This window comes from Rhopalosiphum maidis, chromosome 2 (genome assembly GCF_003676215.2).
Source record: "Rhopalosiphum maidis isolate BTI-1 chromosome 2, ASM367621v3, whole genome shotgun sequence".
In the NCBI taxonomy this organism is placed as follows: domain Eukaryota; kingdom Metazoa; phylum Arthropoda; class Insecta; order Hemiptera; family Aphididae; genus Rhopalosiphum; species Rhopalosiphum maidis.
In genome coordinates, this window is record NC_040878.1 from 53,063,015 (window position 1) to 53,085,823 (window position 22,809).

At 27.3% G+C, this 22,809-nt stretch overlaps 1 protein-coding gene across 2 annotated transcripts in view; it reads left to right on the top strand.

The window, feature by feature from the left end:
- LOC113554135 overlaps positions 1–22,809 on the top strand; it is a 133,004-nt gene that overhangs the window by 104,988 nt on the left and 5,207 nt on the right. For both annotated transcript variants that reach the window (XM_026957845.1, XM_026957846.1), the window contains one exon: positions 1,932–2,148. In XM_026957845.1, the coding sequence (XP_026813646.1) occupies positions 1,932–2,148 (217 nt within the window). The remainder of the gene's footprint in view (positions 1–1,931; positions 2,149–22,809) is intronic.

The window sequence follows — 22,809 nt, forward strand, 5'->3', positions numbered from 1 at the left end:
AGCAAATTATTTCAATTATGAGTATAAACTTCCACCACTACCTCTTCCCTTAAAAAAAAAAAACCACGCTCATGCGTCGTTTGACACCTGGGATATTTAAAGTTTTTTTTTTCTCGTAAATCTACACCCCGTCACCGATCAAGCACGTGCTGTATCACATATCACTTATTTTAATCTATATTTTACGTATGTATTATAATATTATAATAAATGGGTTATTGACGGATGGTACTTCAGAATTTTAAATTATAATAATGGCATTAAAAATAAAAAACTAATTTAATATAAATATTATTTACTAAAATAGAGCAACGGTACCTATACCGAAATAAATACTCGTATTAGTAGCCTATGTGGATAAAATAAAATATAAATGGTTCCAATATTATATATTTTAATTATGAATTTTCGACCAAATATTTAAGTTGTTACAAACGGTAAGAAATGTTTGTACAATGCACGTATTGGGTACTAGAATTTATGTATATTTTCATTTATTTTTTGTTATAAGATGTAAGATAGGTATACCTAACCTATATAAGATGGGTTTCACGTGGATGTTAATGTTTACCAATAAAAAATAATTTATCTTCAAATTTTTGTTTTATTTCAACTTAATATTTTATACTTTCATATAAAAATGATATACATAGTGAAATTTAAATTCTTCTATAATTTACAGCGTCACTGCATAACAACTTAATTTATTTTTCACCTATAATAGTGTAACTTTATATGGTATTTAATTAAAAAGTGTGAATATATGATTGAAAATAATAAATAGTGATTGATTATGGTACATTTTACTATATTACCAGCCATTCCCGACAATTCCCGGGAATCTCGCCAAGTCATATGTTCCCGGGAATTTCCCAACCCCATATATACTCTATACCGATACGCGGTATTGGCTTATTTGTTTGTCCAATGACGTGGGAAAGGGGTAAAATGATTTAAAATATTATACCGTACTGTTATGACGCGATAAAACTTACTGCCGACGGCTTGACTCCTAGTCGAACATAATAATATATTGTTTTTGTAACTTGACATTATTTTCTACATTCGCGGTGTCGAGACCCAGTGTACATATTATTAAGTATTTTGTAGCAAATGGAGCTATAAGTAATATTATACACTGCAGCACTTAAAACATATCATATTAATATCCTCTCAAGCATTTAATGTTTAAATGTATACAAAATATCGGTGTATCATAATACTTTATACACTTAAGTTCCTATACTATCTACAAATATAAAAAATGCATACATTTAATTTATAACGCATTATGTATTAGCTATCGCATTTTTCAAACTCTAAACATATGTAATGTATTCCGTATTATAACCGTGTGTAGCATTTTTATTTGGGGGGGGAGGGGTATCAATATTTAAAGCGGGTAAATAAACGATGCGGTTATTACTTATTTCAAAAAGTAAAATGTTTGTCTTTGCATAACATACGAAACGTAGATCTACGCGTATTATAATATTATAATAAGAATTGCATTTTTTTGTTCGTAAATATTTCGATATGAAATAATGTTTGTTTTACAGAGTGCACTTTGGAAATTAAATCATCATATTATTTATTTAAAACGTTCGGGTTAAATAAAACATATTTATACTGTTATCGAGTCGTCCGCGTCGGAATACCCATCATCCCGTACAAACGTTTCGGACGTCCATCGCGTTTATTCTAATTTCCGGTCCGACTGCGACGATCGCCGCGAACTACAGATTATACGCTAATCTACCCCGCGGCACAATATTATATTATACTATACGTAATACCGTATAATATAACAATAATAATACTCATTGTCGTGTAACGATATTATACAAAATATAATTGTTTTTTAACGACACGCCCTATCCGCGCGGCCATACGTAACATCATATCATGTTAATATCGTTGTCTTTTCACAGCGTCCAGCATCCACACCAGCCGTCTGTTCAGCGGGTACCGGGACACGCTGATGTCGTCGTCGTCCGGCCGTCCGAGAGTGTCCGTTCTCCGCCTTTTGGGGCCCACCACGCAATCGGCGATCGCCGTCGGCATTTTCTGGCTGCTCGCCCTCGCGCTGAACGCCGTCATGTTCGCGCGGGCCGGGCGTACGCTTTTCAACTACGACGGTTCGACCAGGTCAGACGACGGACATAACATTATTATTATTTTATGATTATATAATGTTTATTGTATGTTTGGACGTGTCGGCATTATTGCGTGGGCGCGCAACGGTCTCTCGCGCGGCAACGGCCACAACACTATATACAGTGGAACCTCGATAACTCGAACCTATCTATGTCGAATTTTAATTTTTGTCCCCAACCGATTCGATTTATCGAGGTTCCACTGTAATATTATTGTACAATGATGTTGTTGTTGCGCATATTATAATAATATGATTGTCGTATAAGACTGCGCTCAAAATCGGCCGCTATATTTTCTATTTTATTTCCCGCCAACACGGCCCGTTTTCTCGGTGGTATAGACACACACACACACACACACACATACTCACCGTGATTTATATAACACCCGAAACCATTCCTTTATAAGAGTGGTCGTTAAAATATACTCGACCTGCTGTCTCCATAAATGTTTGCACTGCTGCTGCACTTAACTGCGGCGCTGCGGGTAATATATTAGTGATGCACAACGGTTTATTTTTAGTTATCGATATCGGTTAATTTATATCGATATCATATCGCGATATCGAAAAACAAACGATATCGATATCGTTTGTCGGTATATTGATATCGTTTTTTTTTAACACTTGTTTTTTATTTAAAATTGTACCATTATTATCTATTTGAAAGCCAAAATGTTTCCATAGATCACTGCGACCTGCAAGTAATGGTACTATCTTAAAACTCCTCATAATTGTAATAAATAATATAAAAATTATTTAATTTAAAAATTTTTATTAGTAAAAATAATTAATAGCTCGACGTGGACGACGGAAAAAACGAGACTAATTGTAAAAATCCTACAGTCACAGCTATACACGTATGACTTTATCGCATTGCTTATCGTTAGTGTTAATCGTCAATTCACAGTCAAAACTTATATAAATCGAAAATAGAAATTTTAAATTGAAACGTTATTAATTTGTCTTATCGATATCGTAAAATTAGTCTGATATTGATATCGATATCGAAATACGATATCATTGTGCATCACTATAATATATAGTACATATTACGGTTATAAACTACTGCATAAACGCCGACTGAACATTTGAGTCGTGTTATGGTTTTAGTAATTATGTTCTCCGATTTTATTTTCAGAAACGATTATTTTTCGGTCAATATTTCATCCATATATTGTATTATTAAACGGCTATCAACTTTTAAATTTATTACAAATAAGTTCACAAGCCAACTTGTCATAGCTTATAAAGTTACAATCGCCGCCATTCGTCGTTGAATAATTCGTTGTACTCGGATACACATATATTTTTAAAGTCAACATACTTATAAAAACCGTTGGCTTAAAATGTATACATTAATTGTGTTTTATTCGGCATTTCAAACGACGAGACTTGAGCGTGCGAATGTGTGATGAATGATTTTATTTTTCGTTCACTGACTCAAACTGAATTTAAATTCATAAGCAACAATAAATTAAATTCATGAGTGTATGAGAAAATCTTTAAAATTTGATGCATTAAAATAATGACAAGTTTAACGATGTGTCTTGGCATAATAGTTTTTCCCATAAAATTCTAAAACAAAGTAACAAATTATTTTGTGACTCATCGATCAAGTTGGTCATATTATGAAATAATAAACTTACAGAAAAAAACGTCGGATGACGTGATTTATGTGAACGGGTGCTGAATTATAATATTTTAATATTTTTTAAACACGAGTAAAAACATAAACTTAAATAAAAAATTATACTAAAAGCGTTTTGGTAAATCACAGCGTAATGTTATTATAAATTATACGAAACTACAGGATAATGAATAATTGGCGTTTATATGTTGTATTTTGACAATAAAAATGAATATTTAACGTATTAATAATTCGAAAATTTCTCCGAAATTACGAAACTGGTAAAAAATTATGTTTGAATAAGATGGCTATGAACTTTTTATTCGATATTAAATAAAATACCTTTTGATTATTTATATTTTATAAACGTAATGTGAGTAAAATAAACACAAAGAACCCGAAAAATCCTAAAATTAAATTTATAATTTATATTTGAAAACCATATTTTGACGTATAAATTTCACCAAAATTGTTATTCGAGTATGACAAATCGATGAAACAGCAGCATGTTTGTATCAATACGTTTATCATTTTGAGGCTTTACCGATATCGGCACAGAAGTACAGAATGCTATAAAGTTTCGTAATTCTATGGCAAATTGAATCTTAAGTGAGATTAGCGTTGTTCGGAAATGATTTCGAGCCGCTTAGACAGTGTCGACGTGGTGCAGGACAGCGTGAGCGATGCACTTCGGGATATAATGTATTAATGTATATTACGCGTTCCCCAGCAATTTGATTCCATATGCACTAACGACGACCGCAACGTCGCCACAGCGATGAATTCCATGTCAAAACAAAAACGTCACGCGAGGTTAGGCCCCAACTATAACTACTTGCAATAGTTTTTCGTTTGCAATTTTGCGTAAAGCACGAAGGCAAACACTGGAGATGTACATGTCTCGGTGCCGATGCTCTAAGATTGTAAAACGTGACCGGAACGCCAAATCGTAAACTTACGCTGACGGTTTCGAATTGTATTATTCGTATCGTGTTCAACAATCCAAATTATTAAAAGTACGATTCCAAGACATCGGCTTAAAACATTTTAAAAAATTTTATTGTGAAAAAAATATTTAGATTATTATTATTATTATTATTATTATGTAATGTTATTATTACCTCCTGTTAGGAACAATCGTATAGAAAAATTGTAGTACATAACATCACGTAACATACAACTATTTCTAAATTTATAATTATTTAATATTTATCTATTATAGCATTGTAAATGAGTTTCCAGCACGCATAGCTATGTTTTAATACTATATCATTAATATGTAAAAAAATTATCGAAAACCTTAAAGTAACACGCTGTTCACCAGCGGTTTAAGAATGTAAACGAAAAATATACAAAACAAACGATTCAAAAACCGTGCAATGTTTAAACTAAATATAATAATATGCTTTGGATTTAATTTATTCGTGGTTTAATTAATTTAAAAGTCAAGGCCATTCAATATTAAAATATTAATACTACCGCTGTATGGTATAATATAATAATAATGCATTTAATATATTATTCATACAAACACGTATAACCTTTCAATATTAGTACATAAAAAAATAATGTGGTTTAATATTTGTGTATGATAAATAATTATATGAAAAAATGTGTTCAAAAGTATAGAAGTCTCAGTATTTTTGAAAAAAAATGTCGTAGAATTATTTTTTTTAACCTTAGAAGCGAGTTAAAAAATAAAAACTTACTTGAACTATTAACGAAATCTCATATACAATTTTATTTTATGCGCGATAAACTTGCACATTTATTAAATTAAATTAAAAGCTATTTGTATTATAAAATACATTTTTTTTTTCAACGAATAATTATTTACCGACATGCTTTGGTCAAATCCCATATTATTGTATACTATCTATTGCTGGAGGAAAAAATAATAGTGATCCAGATCTATCGAACTATTCCTTGTCATACACACTGCATGTAATGTGTCGTTCAAACTTCTGTTATGTTGGTTTTTTGTTATAGTCGCGTATTGCGTTGTTATTGAATTAAAAATTTAAAAGTTTGGCATCCCTCGTAACACATATATACTGTCAGTGACATGTATCAATAAAAAATGATTTGTTTATTTGTTGGTAATTACTTGTTATTTTTTTTCTACCACCCATTTTCCCAAATGGACAAATAACTGTAAGGAACAATATATTTTATGCGTATAACATCAGTTCACTATTATGGGCTATCCGCTCAAGCAAGTGATAAATGATTAGGTACTGATTAGTGTTAACCGTTTAGCCGTCTGTCGAACACACGATGTATTATATATTTTTTTTTTAAACCACTGACAGTGTGGTTATATATATCATCCCTCGACCCTGTGTACTAGGAATATTTTACGTGAAACTTGGCTCGCGGCCTCACATCGATAATGTAAAGCACCTTACACTCAAACTACACCACGCGACCGCAAACACTTCCTATTAAAACTTTACAGCAGGTCACACGACGTAGAATAATTTTGTTTCCGGACAGGTTTTTGAGTTGTTTTCGTCTACAAAGTGATTTAAGAATTCGTTAAAGTAATTGCAAACAATGGGAAATTACGAGTTATAAATGGTGCAAATAGATTGAAATACGTTTTTAAAGAAGTACCTATACCTAACATTTTGTTATTTATTAAATTTCGGTAGTATAACTTTCGATTTTTTTTTTGGACGAAACTAATCTCCCAAATATGTTTAATATTAAATAAAATATTTCTAAAATTATTAAATACTTATATGAAGTTTACCTGACTTACAATATTTGTTATTTTTTAACTACTTATTACTCTTTTAAGTACAAAAAAAGTATTGTAATTTTTATTTCTATACATCTTATAATTGTAAGAACAACTAAAATTAATAAAAAAAAAAAACAATTATGTTTGTGAATATTCAAAAATGTATTATTCAATTTCTTATGAATTTACTATTTATATGACAAAATCTAAAAATAAAAAATTAGTGTATAGGAGAAGACTGTGGACGAGGCATAGTTGTAGCCCCTCGCTGTATTTAATAAGATGTCAATTAATAACTTAAATTAAATAATATACATCGTTCTTATGTTTTCATTTTCTATTTCATTTTTATCTTAAACAGAGATAAAATAAAGAAATATTATATTATATAAAATTAATTTCGATTCATTTGAAAAAAATTGGTTTCAGTTTCAAAAAAAATTATATGTAGGTACATTAACTATTACAGTTTAATTAATTTATTATTAATGTTTCACCGAACCAATGTTATCGACCTATACTTCTAGTATTGATAACATTTTATTATAAATAATGTAATATAAACTTTTTAATACTTTCGCATTTATATATTGTTTTAAAATGTTTTAGTTTAAGATTCATAATTTATATTGTTAGTTACTTTTAATATTAAAATATATAACATTTAGATTGTAGATAATACTTATACTGTCAGTTTTAATGGTATCCCTAAAAATAATTGTTAAATGAGCTACATTATATTTTGATTAATAATAGATGAAATTTATTTTTATATTTTGATTTCAGAGAGTCACTAATAATTAATAGATGTTTTTTCAATATTTCATTACCGTTAACTTAATACCTATTCGTAGATATTTGAAATTAATAGTGATAATAACAAAATAAAGAAAATCATTTATCTAAACTGTGGTCTGTGTTATATTTACTATTTATTATGGTATAATAAAATAAATACTAAGGAGGTCATTTTACTGTAAATTATAATTGGAGTATAGTTCATTATTGAGTTAGTCATTGGAATGGCTGTGTTAAATTTGAATTTTATGATAACTTATTCCACACGAAAAAGGATTGTGAAACATATATATATCAAATACCATAAAATAATTACTATAATACTATATGATATAATAATATGCGTAGTGATAAAAATTTCATGAATACAAAGATTATGAATAGATATATTTAATGTATAATTTAATTTAATTTAATAAAATATTTTTATATAGTTAATATATTATATAAACATATGAGAAATTCTACAATTATTAAGTATACAAGAGATAAAACCACTTTTTCTAATATAAAAAAATACATCGTTTGAATTTAATGTACCATTTATGAAATTAAATTTACAAGTAATTATGAATTATTAAATTGAATATAATATATTATATAATACTATACATAATTATGTAAATGTATTTAACTTATGTCATTTACAAATTGATTTTTTTACACAGCCGGTTAAGTTATGCATTTTTAGTTTTTTCCCTATTAAGATAAACATGGCGTTTTTAAGATTTGTATAATTTTCTCATTTAATATTTTAAATAATTCAAACAATAAATTATAATTCTAGTAAATTTGTAAACGGCAATAAGACATTATGTGCCATGGAACACGAAAGTACGTAAAACTACACAAACGATAGAAATTATAATTATAATTTACAAACATGCTAATATATAGTTAATATCTCTTCTATTTCTTTCATTCATTATGATTACTGGTTAAGCACATTATTCATCTATTAATATTTCTATATTATTTCATCCAAGAATATTTTAATCATTGTTGCATTCTATACAAGTACTAACGGTATTTTTTTCTCAGCACAACGAACAGACTTTATCAGTTATTTATCAATTACATATTTATAAACGTTTTATGAAATTTTTTTTAAAAATTAAATCTAAAAATACGCAATCCAATAAGTATTATAAAGGTGTAATAAAAGTATAAAAATTATATATCGATAATACCCACTTTATGTTGTATATAATTACGATATTGAACTAATTTAAAATATAATTTTTTTTATATATATAAATAATATCAGACAATGATATAAAATAATTTGTAAACAAATTTATTTTACTATATGTATATTATTTAACTTCTAAATATAATTTTATTTGCACTTTAAGCAGTAAAATAATCAATTTCGATTTGACATTATACTAATAAACATATAAATATATGACACGGATATCAGATGCAATCTATTGGATCATTGTTCAATTTTTTAAAATAAAATCACCATCCATTTCTAGAGCAATTTAATGTTCAAATGGTTCTTTTTTCCAATTCCGAACAAATCACTTTATTGAATGAAAAGCACACTTTTTTCAAATGAAATAAGCATTCGAGTACAATATAAAATTGCATTAAATCACCTTGGAGGAGTATATTTTACGATGACTTTGTTACCATTCGCATGTTAAGTTAAAATGGCACAGAAAATTCGATAAGATACTACCCTTTACCTAATAAACAAACGTTGATAAAACAAATCGAAAAACTTTTAATGGAAATTTTCTTAGACATAAAAAAAGTGATAACTAACTAGAACGTATCTAATAATTACAAAAAATAATAGCAAAAATCTTGATAAATCGAATATATTTATCGGTTAAAAAGTTTTAGTATGCATATTATTTTCAGATAATAAATGTTGTTTGAACTACAAAGTACAACAAAGTTATAAAACAAAATAATAAAACAAAAAGTCGCAACATTTTTAATACCCTGCAGTATAGCAGAGACAACCACCTTTACGGTATAGATACAAATGTGAACGCAACTATAAATCTTATAAAGTGCAATCAAACATAATACCAATGAATGCAACATAGTATATAATATCGATAGATGAACTTTATAAAAACTTTACGATAGAATTCATGATGGTACTCGTCCTGAACTAAAAAGCAATTAACTTAATCAACAATCTCTAACTCACGACGTGGGACAAAACTTCCACTCTAAAATGCGATAATATTTATGTCAAAGATTTGTGTCAATATTTAAAAATTATTACATGTCACTGAAATTATTATATATCGTGTAATCAATAATAAATATGTGTGTAAAAAAGTACAGTGGCGTGCCAGTGAGAGTCGAGCACACAGTGGTCAATACGGATTATGTATAAGACCTGCAGCATACTGTTTCTCCTCCAAGATAAGCTTATATAAAATATGTTTGATATTATCTCAGACAGCACAAAACTAATTAATCAAAGTTGTATTTACATTTTCTTATTAATTTTGCCCTATAGGTAGCAACCTATGTTATAGTTTGACCATTGTATATTAAAAGCGATTTTACGGGTTTAAACCAATGAAACCTTTTTTTAAACTTATTATTACAATATAGATTTTTTAATAACCTTAAGTTCTTTTTAGGCACTATGGCCCGTGTATAAAATAAAGTAAATAAGTACCTCTACTTTTATTTAAAAACATTATTAATTGATTATGTTTATGATCTAAATTTATAAATAATATAATTAGATATCGATAATTTTTATTAAAATGTATTTTTCTAATCTAAATAAACAAATAAAAAAGCTCTTAGAATAAAACAAAAAATAAAATAAGGTTTTAAATTAAGCACCAACTATTTATTATTATACGACTAGAAACAACAAATTATATTTTTTCATGACTTTCATGAGTCGTGTCAAAAAAAATCGGTTATTAATATTATTAAAATTAATCATTAAGCAAATAATTTTCTGGCTCTAAATATGATTTATTAAAACTAACGCATTAAAATATAAACGAATTTAAATATGTTTAGTAAAATCATTGAAATTTCAATAATGTTACAACGGTAATATTGTTTTTCTTAGTATTAAGTGCAAAAATACATTTTTATGTAATTTCAATGAACAGAATTAATATTATTTATTAATTATGGTCATTCATTGTTTTTAATTGCTAAATAATATATTTCAATATAATATGATGTTGAGCATACTATATACAAGTCCTATAATATTATTTAATACATAATATTTCAGACTTCAGTCATTATGAAATAGTATTTTTATGAGGATTTCACATCATTAATAATAATTCAAGTAGTGAACTATCCAATAACAAGCTATTTATTATAACTTTCGAGCAAATAATATCTTCTATGTTTGTTTGTATTTGTTTTATAACTTAGCTAAATGTGTAACAACATAAACAAAATAGAAAATATTCCAAACTTAAGTTTTTTATTTATAACAAATTAAATGACTTTTAGTTAATTAAGAATATCTTTTAACACTCTACAAAAGAACTATATATTCTAAACTATGATTTAAAAGTCCTAAACACTCAAGTCTTCAAATTCTTGAACAAAATATCAAAACTCCTTAAAAATAACAAAGAAACATCAGTATATTTCCATAATTTATATGTTATAAAACGAACAACACCACTAAAAAAGTTTTTTAAAACAAGGTTAGCCTAAAATTCCAGTCGGTTAATTAAAATTAATACATTATTTCTATAACTACTACTTTTGGTCATTATCATTATTAAATAAATATTAAATTGTTATAAATTATTTTTATAAATCGAAAAATTAAGCGTCGATAATAATTTATCATAATAGTTGTAGAGTATATTTTAAAATGCAACTTATAACTGAAAAATTAAAAGCATGTCAAAAAAAAAGTTTAATCTTATATCTTAATTCCATTACAGAAAACTTAAAGTTCAAAACATTTTTATTGTTGTTATTAAACAAGAGTTAAATTACATATCTTGATTAAAAATATATTACATTTTTTTTTTATTTCATGAACGCTATAATCGAACTCAATAACAAATTAAATATATGATTCATAGATAATTAAAATTAATTAAAAAATAGTAATTATGATATATTTATTTATTACGGAAATATGTGTTTTATATGATAGTACCAAATTACTTTACAGTATTAACGATTTATCACAAAAGAACATCAAAAAATAACTTAAATGATCAATAATTTTACATTTTATTTTTATCCACTTATGATTACATGCAATGAAGAATTACATATAGTTTTTTCGACTAATTTCTTAAAACCTTTTTATAATTCATAATTTCATGCCTTTTTCATTAAAATTAAAAACAAATTGTACTATATATATAAATACAATGAAACCGTATAAAAATCATTCAAATGCAAATTCAGTTACGAATTAACGATTGTAATATTTCTATACTTCTACAATAAAAGATATCTCTTTTATTACTCCAACGTGCAAAACACCAAATATTACCAAAATGTAACGATGCAAACTGTCTCTGAATTTGAATTGTTCATTAAAAATAATCATTATGAGGCATTTATTTCTCCTGACGACTTATGGGTAAGAGAATAAAAATTTAAAGATTTAAGAAAATATATACCAAGTAACGCCCAAGAGATGAAATATATTTGATATTGTTTTTTAAGACCGAACAAAAAGCTTATATAAATGTGGCGGTAGAGTTTAGCTAAATAAAGTTTTTTGTGTGGAAAGGAAGTCAATTACATTATTATATTCATATATATACATAACTGATACACGAATAATGGGTATAGTGGCGTTGATTTATGTATTATTTTTGCAAGGTGCCATTTGAGTTCGTGTACGCTGAAATTATGTCAATTTATATGTTTTTTACCTACTCAAACGATGTTTTTATTTAGGTGGGCAACCCGTAACAGTTTTCCATGCACAAGTACGAAAAAAACATAATCTAGAATAACACGGGCGTGTTATCTTTAATCGGGTTCGTTGAAAAAACCCCTTTGACATAGTCTACAGTTCTTAAATGTGTTTGTAATTATCGCGTGTTGAAAATCGGGTGCAAAGAAAAAGTTATGAAATATAAAAAACGTGTTGGTAGAAGTAAACTAGCGGGTAAAATGAAATACTTTGCATGCGGGCATTCGTTGAAAACACGACTTATGCTCGAAAACATTGAAAAACGATGTAATCACAACTTGGAGGATTTTAAACTAATTATTTTTCGATTTAATGGACATGTTTTTATTCCTTTGAGAAAGTCTGTCGATACAGGTATTCAAGATTTGCATACCTATAGGTATAACGTAAAACGGTAAAGCTGCGCTCAGCTTGTACAACGCTCACATTTATATTATAATATTGTAGCTCTATTGAACTCGTTAAAAAAAAAGGTCCGTCCGCCCTTAACATAACACAAAACGGTTCTTCCCTCCCGTCCATATATCTCTGACATCGGGTCACTTTTTGGTGGCGTCCGTATGACGTGCATGCGATAAAAGTCGCATTTAGCCTACGGGCTAGCCAAATTCTGTTAAATCCCTGTGTTATATATACAGTCACTGAATGTACGTAGTTATACGCACGAGACTAGGTTTTTATTTATATATATATATTTTATATTTTTTTTTTTTTTGCCATGTATTTTCTTGCGCGCGCTCGCCCTCTGTGTTCGGTATTCTAATCGCGATCCCAAAACCCTAACCGACTTTACATCTCGTCGTCGTCGTCCAGAAACGAGCGACGTCAGCCAACCGCCGCGGCACGGGTTTTTGAGTAGAGTTAATCTTCCCCGTTTCACTGTGTTTGTCTATTCGGAGTAAACGTCTGACACCGAGAGAGCTTTTAATTTTCCCGTTGAATACGCTTGCGTTTTTCTCCGAACGGACTACACTCGACCGATAACCCTGCACCCCGTCCGCTCCGATCAAACAGCCATCCGGACCATCTTTAATCGCGCACGATAAATTCAATGCCACCATCGCCGACTTTTCTCACTTTCCACCATAGATTTTACAATTCGTGCTACCTCACCCACGCAACCACCGGATGACTAACGATCGAACAGAGTCCCTTCTCGGCCATTTACCAATTGCCGTATTTCACGCATGCCGGACTCGCATGTGCCATTGTCGAACATTTCGCATCCGGTCGTCATCCAACTCATTATAATAAATTACATATAGAAATCACGAAAAAAAAATGGTATTTCTATTCACAAATCAATGCATTTTCACCTCAGAACAACTATTACATTTCAGGACGGTGTTTCTGAAATAAGTGTTAAAACGCCATCATAACCATATAGTAATATGAACAGTTGTTCATCTCATCATTATTGCACAACCTATATTCGTTGTGAATACTTGATAAGAGATTAACTCGCATACTTTCGAGAACATCACACGACTCGTATATTTTTCAAGTTGACTTGTTACGTAGTTTCGAAAAGCAATAACTTAAAATCTTAAACATTAAAACTATTCGACATTGCTTTGGTTTGTTGAAGTACTACTCCAAATAAAATATTTTCTAAACGACTATACACACGGTTATACTTTTTATTTTTTAACTTTTGTTATGCAACAAGATGTGATAATGAAACACGCGCAATTATTCATCTGATAAAAAGAGATAATTGATATAATTTTATATTTTTTATAGTGCCTATAAAATATAGTATATCTAATATCTATAGTCGATGCAGTATACATATTATAGTTTTTCAATAATTTACATTAAATGCGTTGCAAACTGGTAGAGGCACTTTGTATGTATACTATAACCTACACGTCCAACTGTATTACAAACATATTAACGAAAATAATATCTTAGTAGGCTGTACGTGAAATTATGAGCTCCATAAAGTTGTTTGGTAATATAAACTTATTAACCTACTCTGCAGATATAAAAGTTAGCTGCAGATGTTTGCAAATTTAACATTAAAATAATTTTGTAGAGAACGACTTTAATTTTAATGAGAAAATTCCGCAATTTTATTTTATGTATGTAGCATAATTATTAAATACGAACACAATATAAAATAGGTACCTAATAAAAAATGTGTACGTTTTTACAACTCGACGTTATTGTTCATAATCAAATACTCAAATCACTATCTCTTTATATGTTAAAATAAAATATAATAAAAATAATTGTTACAAACAAGAATAGTATGATTTAGATATTATGAAGATATTATTATAAAATATATAAAAAAAAAATCACTTTTATGTATTAATTTATTTTGATATTAAATTCATTTACATAAAACATAGTGACTATCTATACGTTAATTGGTTTCGCAATAAGGTACAGTAATAATATATTCTTCTTAAACTTTTATGTGTTATGAATTATAATATAAATACAAAAATTCCAACTTAAGTCTGAAATATTATTATGCTTTTGTTTAAATATAATCTAAATTTCAATGACATAAAATATAATGTACACAATATGCATGTACCAATGTATAATATGTAATAACTTTATTTTATTATACGTAGTTATATATTGTAGTAATTAAAAATGAATGTCTCAGATTATGGTGATAAAAGCACTGTATTTTGAAATGTATTTAATTAATTTCAAGTCGTTATCAATGTTATTAAAAAAAATCTAGATTTTACAGTTAATATATAATTATTAAAATGTATGAATTTATTATTGTGCATACACCTTCACATACAATTTGTTCATAAACACATTTTTATATTTCAGTAATCATGACTTATAAGAATAACCAAATGTGTACTGATAATTTTTTTCTTAAGAAAACCCGTAATTTGTTGGTAGTACTCTTAGTTATTTGATATTTCTATACGCCGAACATCATTCTTTATATTATTTATATTTTAAAAAACAAACATTAAAACATTTCCAATTTTATATTATAAAACCCGGGCTCAAAGTAGTAGGGTTTTATTCTTATGAATTGGAAAAGCAATCATTGAATAATATTCGCATTTTAAAAAAGATTAAGGGTGGAGCTCATATTTAAAATCACACTTACTGAGATTTTATCAATAATTTAATATTTTTTGCTTTTAGTCCCGAAGCCGTATAAAAACCACTGAAATAGAAAATTCTAATATTTTTAATATTGAAATCAGACTACATTTTGGTTTTTAATCTTTTTATGAATTTTATATTTCTTATCAATTATTTTAATAAACTATTTTATCCATAAACACGCGGTGTCTTTAATTTTAAAACTTTGAACAACGCAGAAAATAAATATATTAACCATGCAGATCTGAAATTATGTCGTAATGAAAAGTACCTATTGTAATCTATCGTTTTAACCTATAGTCTATGTACTTATAGTCATGCAGGTCATTATTACCAAATTTAATTTTCGTATTTCGTAAAATGCGCACAATGTACGGACCCCGATTAATTAAACTAATAATAAACTCGATAATAACGTTACTAAAATTAAACTGTTTATTTACAGTGAATGGCCCTGTTCACACCAAGTGTGGTTTCTTATAGTATATTATATTCCCATGGTTATATTACTAATGCACTGTAGGTTACAACTGAATAATACATACAATGCGAATACATATAAGTAGTTAAGCTTAAGTTAAGCTTTAAACTGTACGATTGGCTATAAGTTAAATGACTTGTTTTTTCTATCCAAATATATTATTTTGACGTCATCATCGTTTCAATAAAATATTAATTTCATATTAAGAATAAATAATTGTATCAAATTATATAAATACATTACTCTTAAACAACAACTCGTAACATATTAAACACCATTTTTCGTTGTTTTCAACCTCAACGACCATTTAATACATCATATTATGTGAAAAACTATTCGTAGAAATACTTATATATAACGAAAAAGACATTACAGAAAAACTTTTTTTTTGTGTTAAAACTAATATTTATACTCTATAGATGTAGGTATGTAAGTACCTAAGCTGTGTAGATACAAATAAAAATGAAAAAACAATTTTTATTGTTCTGTAAAAAATAAAACTTTTTTTTAAAATTATGATTACCTTGTCTTTTATATGTATTTTTTTAAAAGTAAATATTGAATTTGATTAATATTCAAACTTTTTAGTTGTTTATTGATCCAAATAAAATAATTAAATGGTAACTAAAAGGGTTAACAAACATGCTAATATATTTTAAACACAATATGATTAATGTAACTATTTAGTTCATGTTTCATAAAAATTTATAACCCTAATCAATTGCATTTATAAAATATAATTTTTTATTAGTTATATTATATTGAGTATAAAATAGACAAAATGTATTGAAATTTAAAATCTATATACATTTAAGCAAAAAAAAATGACCCATCAATTACAGCTAGTATACGTAAATGCATATTATAATACGAGTATGATTAGTATATAATAATGTAAACTAAATGTTGAAATAGATTTACATTAGAATTTAGAATTTTTAGAAGTAAATTTTAATACGATTTTTATTAAATTAATTAATTTAATTATTACTGTTACTAATTTATTACCTATGTATATAATGAATAGAATACTAAAGAAAAATATAGAATATACGTATTATCATTTAAATAATACAACTAAAAATTATAATGTCAATGACTTTAACTAATAGCTTAAAGAATTAAAAATATATTTAACAGTTTTTTCTAAAACAAAACAACTGATCATGAAAGTTTTATAAAATCATAAATTGTGTAACACTTTGAAACTTCCTAAAAATGTCTAAAAATGTTTAGACATTTATGTTGATTAGATAATACATTGCTAGTGATTCAAATAACAAAACTACAAATGGATTCAATAAATTACATTCTGATAAAAAAAATAATAATAATAATAATTTAAATAAGTGTAAAATCAATATAGTAAATAATAATGTATTTATTTAAATAAACAGAATAATAAAATAATTTAAAACGCAAAATAATCGTTATATGTTTTTTGAAAGAGCAAAGTTTTATTTTTGTTATTTAGAAAGATGAGTTATTTATTTATTACCGTTAAAATGTTTTTAAGATAGTTTATAACTTTAAATCATTATTTTTAATATACATGAAAATTTCATGAACTTTTAATTTAGAGCTATGTTCAATACGGTGGTTGTAGAATAACTAAAGCTCATCTCGCGATGTTCTCAGGTTAACAATTTAAAATAACAACAAATGGTAATGATTCAAAGCTAAAATGTGACTATAGGTTTGTATAGTGGTTACAAAAATCGAGTAGCTTTACGTTTTAATCTCAGTCACTACACCGATTAGAAACTTGATAAATTATTTTTTTTTTCATCATTATTATTAACCGCGTGTGTTTATTTTCATGTTTAATATCCTTAAATATTTTTAATCTGATTTTGATAAACATAAATCTATCTACTTTTTTGTATAATATAGATTCAAAGAACACATTTACTAAAATATTCTTAGTTACAAACTGTATCACGAATTGGTCATAAACTTATGCGTTCACGCTACACTGAATGATATCAAAGTACAAACGTGAATTGGTTACAACAGTTTTTATTTTTTTAAACGAGATAGACATTTATTTTTTTTTATTATTGATTGCGCGCGTTTCAGAGTACTAATGAAAAAAAAAGTAAATAGTTATCTATTCAATTTCTATCGCTTTAAACCGAAGTTGTCTCTAGTATTTATTAATTACATCTTATATTTTCATCTTGTTTACATTTGTTTTTAAATGTAATAAAATAACCTTATTCAAAGTATCAATGATTGGATATTCTGAATTGTTAACAGAGCGATAAATATTGATTATACAATGAGATATTTTGTTTTTATCATCACCTTCTGTGAGAGAAAAAACGCTTTGGTTTTCAACTTTAGTGATAGTACTTAATTGGTATCTAGACGATCTAGTTGATACTTAGGGAGGGGGATAAAAAATTACTAGTTCTTATTTGATTTTTTTGTTACCATTAAATATTATAATAACCGTTTAAAAACAAAGATACATAATATATGCACAATTTTTTTTATAGCTATTTAATTGAATTTAAATTTAATAATATAATATACACTGTGGCTTATTCTTCAATGACGAAGATAGGTATACTCGACACATTTTTATAGAGAAAATTGTTACCTACTCTCTACTTTTCTTATCTTAATACTATATATTTTTTAAAGTATCTTCTTACTCAAAAATATTATTGTCTCTTATCATATAACTAATAAAAATAAACATATTATCATTTTAAAGTCAACATATTCCTACCTCTGATCGAAATCGAAGATTCAAATTTCTAAATAACTTATCTTTAAGTTATAATATTACGAGTATGTAATAATTCATAATATACAGTAAACACTGTGACTCCAGCTTTCTTAAAATTTATATTTCATTAAAATTTGGCAAACAATATATTTTCCAAATCAAGATGAATAAATAACGGATTTTTTTTAATAATGTATAGTGTTTCCCAACTCAAACACACTCAAAAACAAAACATAAAATATAATAATAAATAACAGAAGTAGCAACAAATAAATAACATCGTGATTTCTAAGAACATTATAAATATGATTCATATAATATAAACTTTCATTAATTTTATATTTTATTTACATTTACCATCCTAGACATAAAAAAATAAAATATACTACAGTTTGCGAAGTGGTTTAAATGGTTCAAAAATAAATTGATAGTGTGGACAGCTCTAAAACTAAAATATATAGGTAATATGGTTCAAAGTAAATTACTCAATGAAATAATAAAACCTTTAAAAAATAACGCAGAAAGGTAATATTATATTAGTAATATGTAATGTGTAGTAAACAACCACGCAAGACGCGAATACTGAACTATAAATAATCAAAAACCTAAATAGTAAATACATTAATTATATACCTTGCCATATTTATCCAAAAACTTTGTTTTTCGAAATAAAATTACAAAAATTGTTTGATTACTAAAATATGACTTCAATGATAAACCATACATTCAGTTGATCAATGAATTCTATTACCATCAACAAAAAGATAAAAGCATGAAATTCCATAGCACAATATTAACACTATACAATGTCTATAGTTTATAAAATAGTTTGAAATCCAATCAATCGATACGGTTCAACAATTGTTTCTGTTAAAACTGCTAAATAGTTATAATTGTATCCATCGATAACTGGAATAGCCACTGGACATTGCGTGTATTTTATTTCTATTAGGCTTCTAGCTAAGTGTCAAGTTTAGTTTTTAGTGTACTGAAATTATATGATTTTTATGAAAAATTCTAATACCTATCCTTCTGGAAGTTTTAAATGTTAAAATAGTTGAATACGTACATTTTTGAGTCAACCATAATAATTTCAATGAACTTAATATTAAATATATTATTTTGCTCGATTGTATATACGTTCTTATCAGCTAACCGATATTCATATTTCATATTAGGTTATCTATTCACCATACTTATATGACAAACTAACATTGAGTAACCTATCGACCAAAATTCAAACGTATTATTTATAAAAAAAATTGTAAATCCATTGATTTTTTGACATATTGGTTTTCATTCAAATAATACCGTAAAATGTAACGTTAATAAAAAAGAATAGATTAAATTAGTCGAAGATTTTTTTTTTTGTCAGATTTTTTCATAGTCAGTAATTTTAATTACATTTTGAAGAAATATAAACGAATTAGCCTTTTTTATGTCACTTTTTAATCTTTCACTTTTACTAACGCATTAAATTGAAAGCATTTTCATATTAGGCAGGTACTAATATAATATTAAATAATTAATATATTGTCAATATTAAGTCCAACGATTACATAAAAAGGAAATCGTTGAAATCCTTCACGAACCCAGTCGTATACGAGTTATTATGGTGTAAAAAAATATACGATTATATACAAGTTCACCACTATATTTTACAATAAAAACGCTAATATTCTGTAATCCGACCTATATAATATGGACATAGTAGACCTATTATTCGCATAAACAAGCCATAGGATACTGCGAGCACAAATATTAAAAAAAACCCCTCCAACTTTCGCATTAGTAAATGTGTCATACACACATTTTACATGTCAGCTAAGAGTTATTTCAAAATATATTTCTCTAAATATAGGTATACTTATAACTTATATTACGCGCGTTGTGCGATAAAATACAACTGATATTCGTGTAGGGCAGTGTTAAAAAAAAAAAAAGTAAACAGCTACCATCAATCGTTTGGGAATCAAAGACGAGAAGTCATTCAGTGTGTATTTATCTAGATGTATTATTTTTCTCGGCGCCGACAGATACGAAATAACAATATGCAATATCAACGATACGGCGCAAACGAGACAATATATTGTACATTTAAAAAAATGCGAATTTTTTCGTGTATAATGCAACAGTGTTAGATAACAATGAAATATTTCTGCAGTGCAGCTAAGTGGAAAAATCGAGGTCGGACCACGATGATCGATAAAAATAATCACGATTCTCGATTTTACATAATATAATTAAGCGACTGTCGCTTTTTCGTGACAAAAATTCAACGATATAATAATGTTATATTGTAACTCCAATGAAACGTTTTGAAAACGGCTTCGTCCAACGATGGGAAATATAACATAACGATAAACCCCGTTAGACGTTAGTCGGCTTATAAATAATATACGAGTATTATTATAATGGTTCATCGAGGTACATTGCACGTCACAGATTAGCACGCAAAAACCGTCAACAGAATATTAAAATAATATTATCTTCAACCATAAAAGTTGCTGCAGACGTTTGACGTTATTATCTCGTCAGCATGACAAAATGATTTGAGGGACGGGGGCTATAATAAGTATTAATAGTAATAAAATACGATCACCGAAATTAAAATTACGTTTCGTAATATTAGAATACTGTAAGTAATATTATCTAAAACCAATACCTTTATTTTGATTTTATGCATTGAAAATGTCATTATTTGTTTTCGCCGTGTAAGTATGATGCATTGCCGATAAAACGGTAAACAAGAATGTTTTATTAATGAGTGATTTCATACGATTAAAATTTAATTTACTTTATAAAGCAGTGAACAAAAATTAGTTATTCTACAGTCAACATAAAAAGAATAAAATAAAATAAAACGCTATGTAGTAGGCACCAAACCCGATTAAACTAAATACTTACCTAACTATAAAAAAAAATTAAATTGACTTTGCTGTAGACACTATATAAAGCTATAATATATTTGAAATTTAATTTCACTGATGACTGTTCCATTATAAAACTTATAATTAGGTATATTCATAAAAAAAAAAAAAGTGACAGTCCACATAAATTTCTACGATTTTGTATCAATTATTTTATTTGAATAAATAAGTATTAAAATACCTTACAGGTATATAACATTAGATTGATTATTAATAGGTTTTTTTATTAGCATTTAATGCAGCTTAAAGCTCTGGCTAATACCTATTAACTTTTAACTGTTTTGACATTAATGAAACGCGATAGAACCAATATAATATACCTTTTTTTTAAAAACGGTATATTTCGTTGGAACAAATAAACCCTTTAAAAATACCAGGTGTGTCTATGTCGTGGATATGGATTAATGATGCACGAATACGTGAATACGTCTACAATGTTCGACAAGAGGTAGTCTTATTGTCATTAGTATTGCAGGGAAGGGATGTAGGGAGAAAGAGAAGGATGTCACATCTAGTTGATAATAGGTATTTGATTTAACATTATTCAATTTGAATTTAATAATTTAAATTATTTTATCGTAAATATAAATATTGACATATTAAGTGTACGTTCTAATGAAATTGCTCTGTGCACAAATAAAAAAATATACACAGTCCAGGTATTCTGTATTTGATTGAAAAATTTGAATATTTATCAAGTTGAAATAATATGTTATTGATTAAAAAATAGTTTAATTAATTCTCGCGAATCGCTCGATATTCCTGACCATTTTCAAGCTTTCCCGGAAACGTATCCAAATAACATCTGAAAATTGACCTACTCTAAAGGTGTCACATAGACAAGAGTATACACATGAACAGTTTGAAGGGTTCTCTGTTGCGGTAATCGCGATATACGATCACTTTTTTTTTCATCATTATTACAAGGGAACATTCCCGAATACAATGATGGCCATTGCAGGATTAACAAAAAATTAATTTTAAGCTCTTAAACTAAATAATACGCATAGACATTAAACAAAACGGTTTTAAAATGTATAGTACATATTATATAACTGATTGAGTATTAAGTAACCGTTGGAATTACTCGATTGAAGTAGATGGGTCGCGACTAAGAATTTCGCGAGGGCGGGTAGTGGAGGATAGTAATTCTTCCCTTTCCAATCGGAGCTTACGGCATTCGGTTGAGTAGAGTTGTTTGCATATCGAGAGCCGCAGCTGCAGGTGTGACACGAAGGAGGCACCTCCCTTGACATCAGATGACCGTGTGGATTATAGACGTGTGTCGTGTCCTGCAGGGTCGGTTTACGATGGTCTAAACCACTGGATT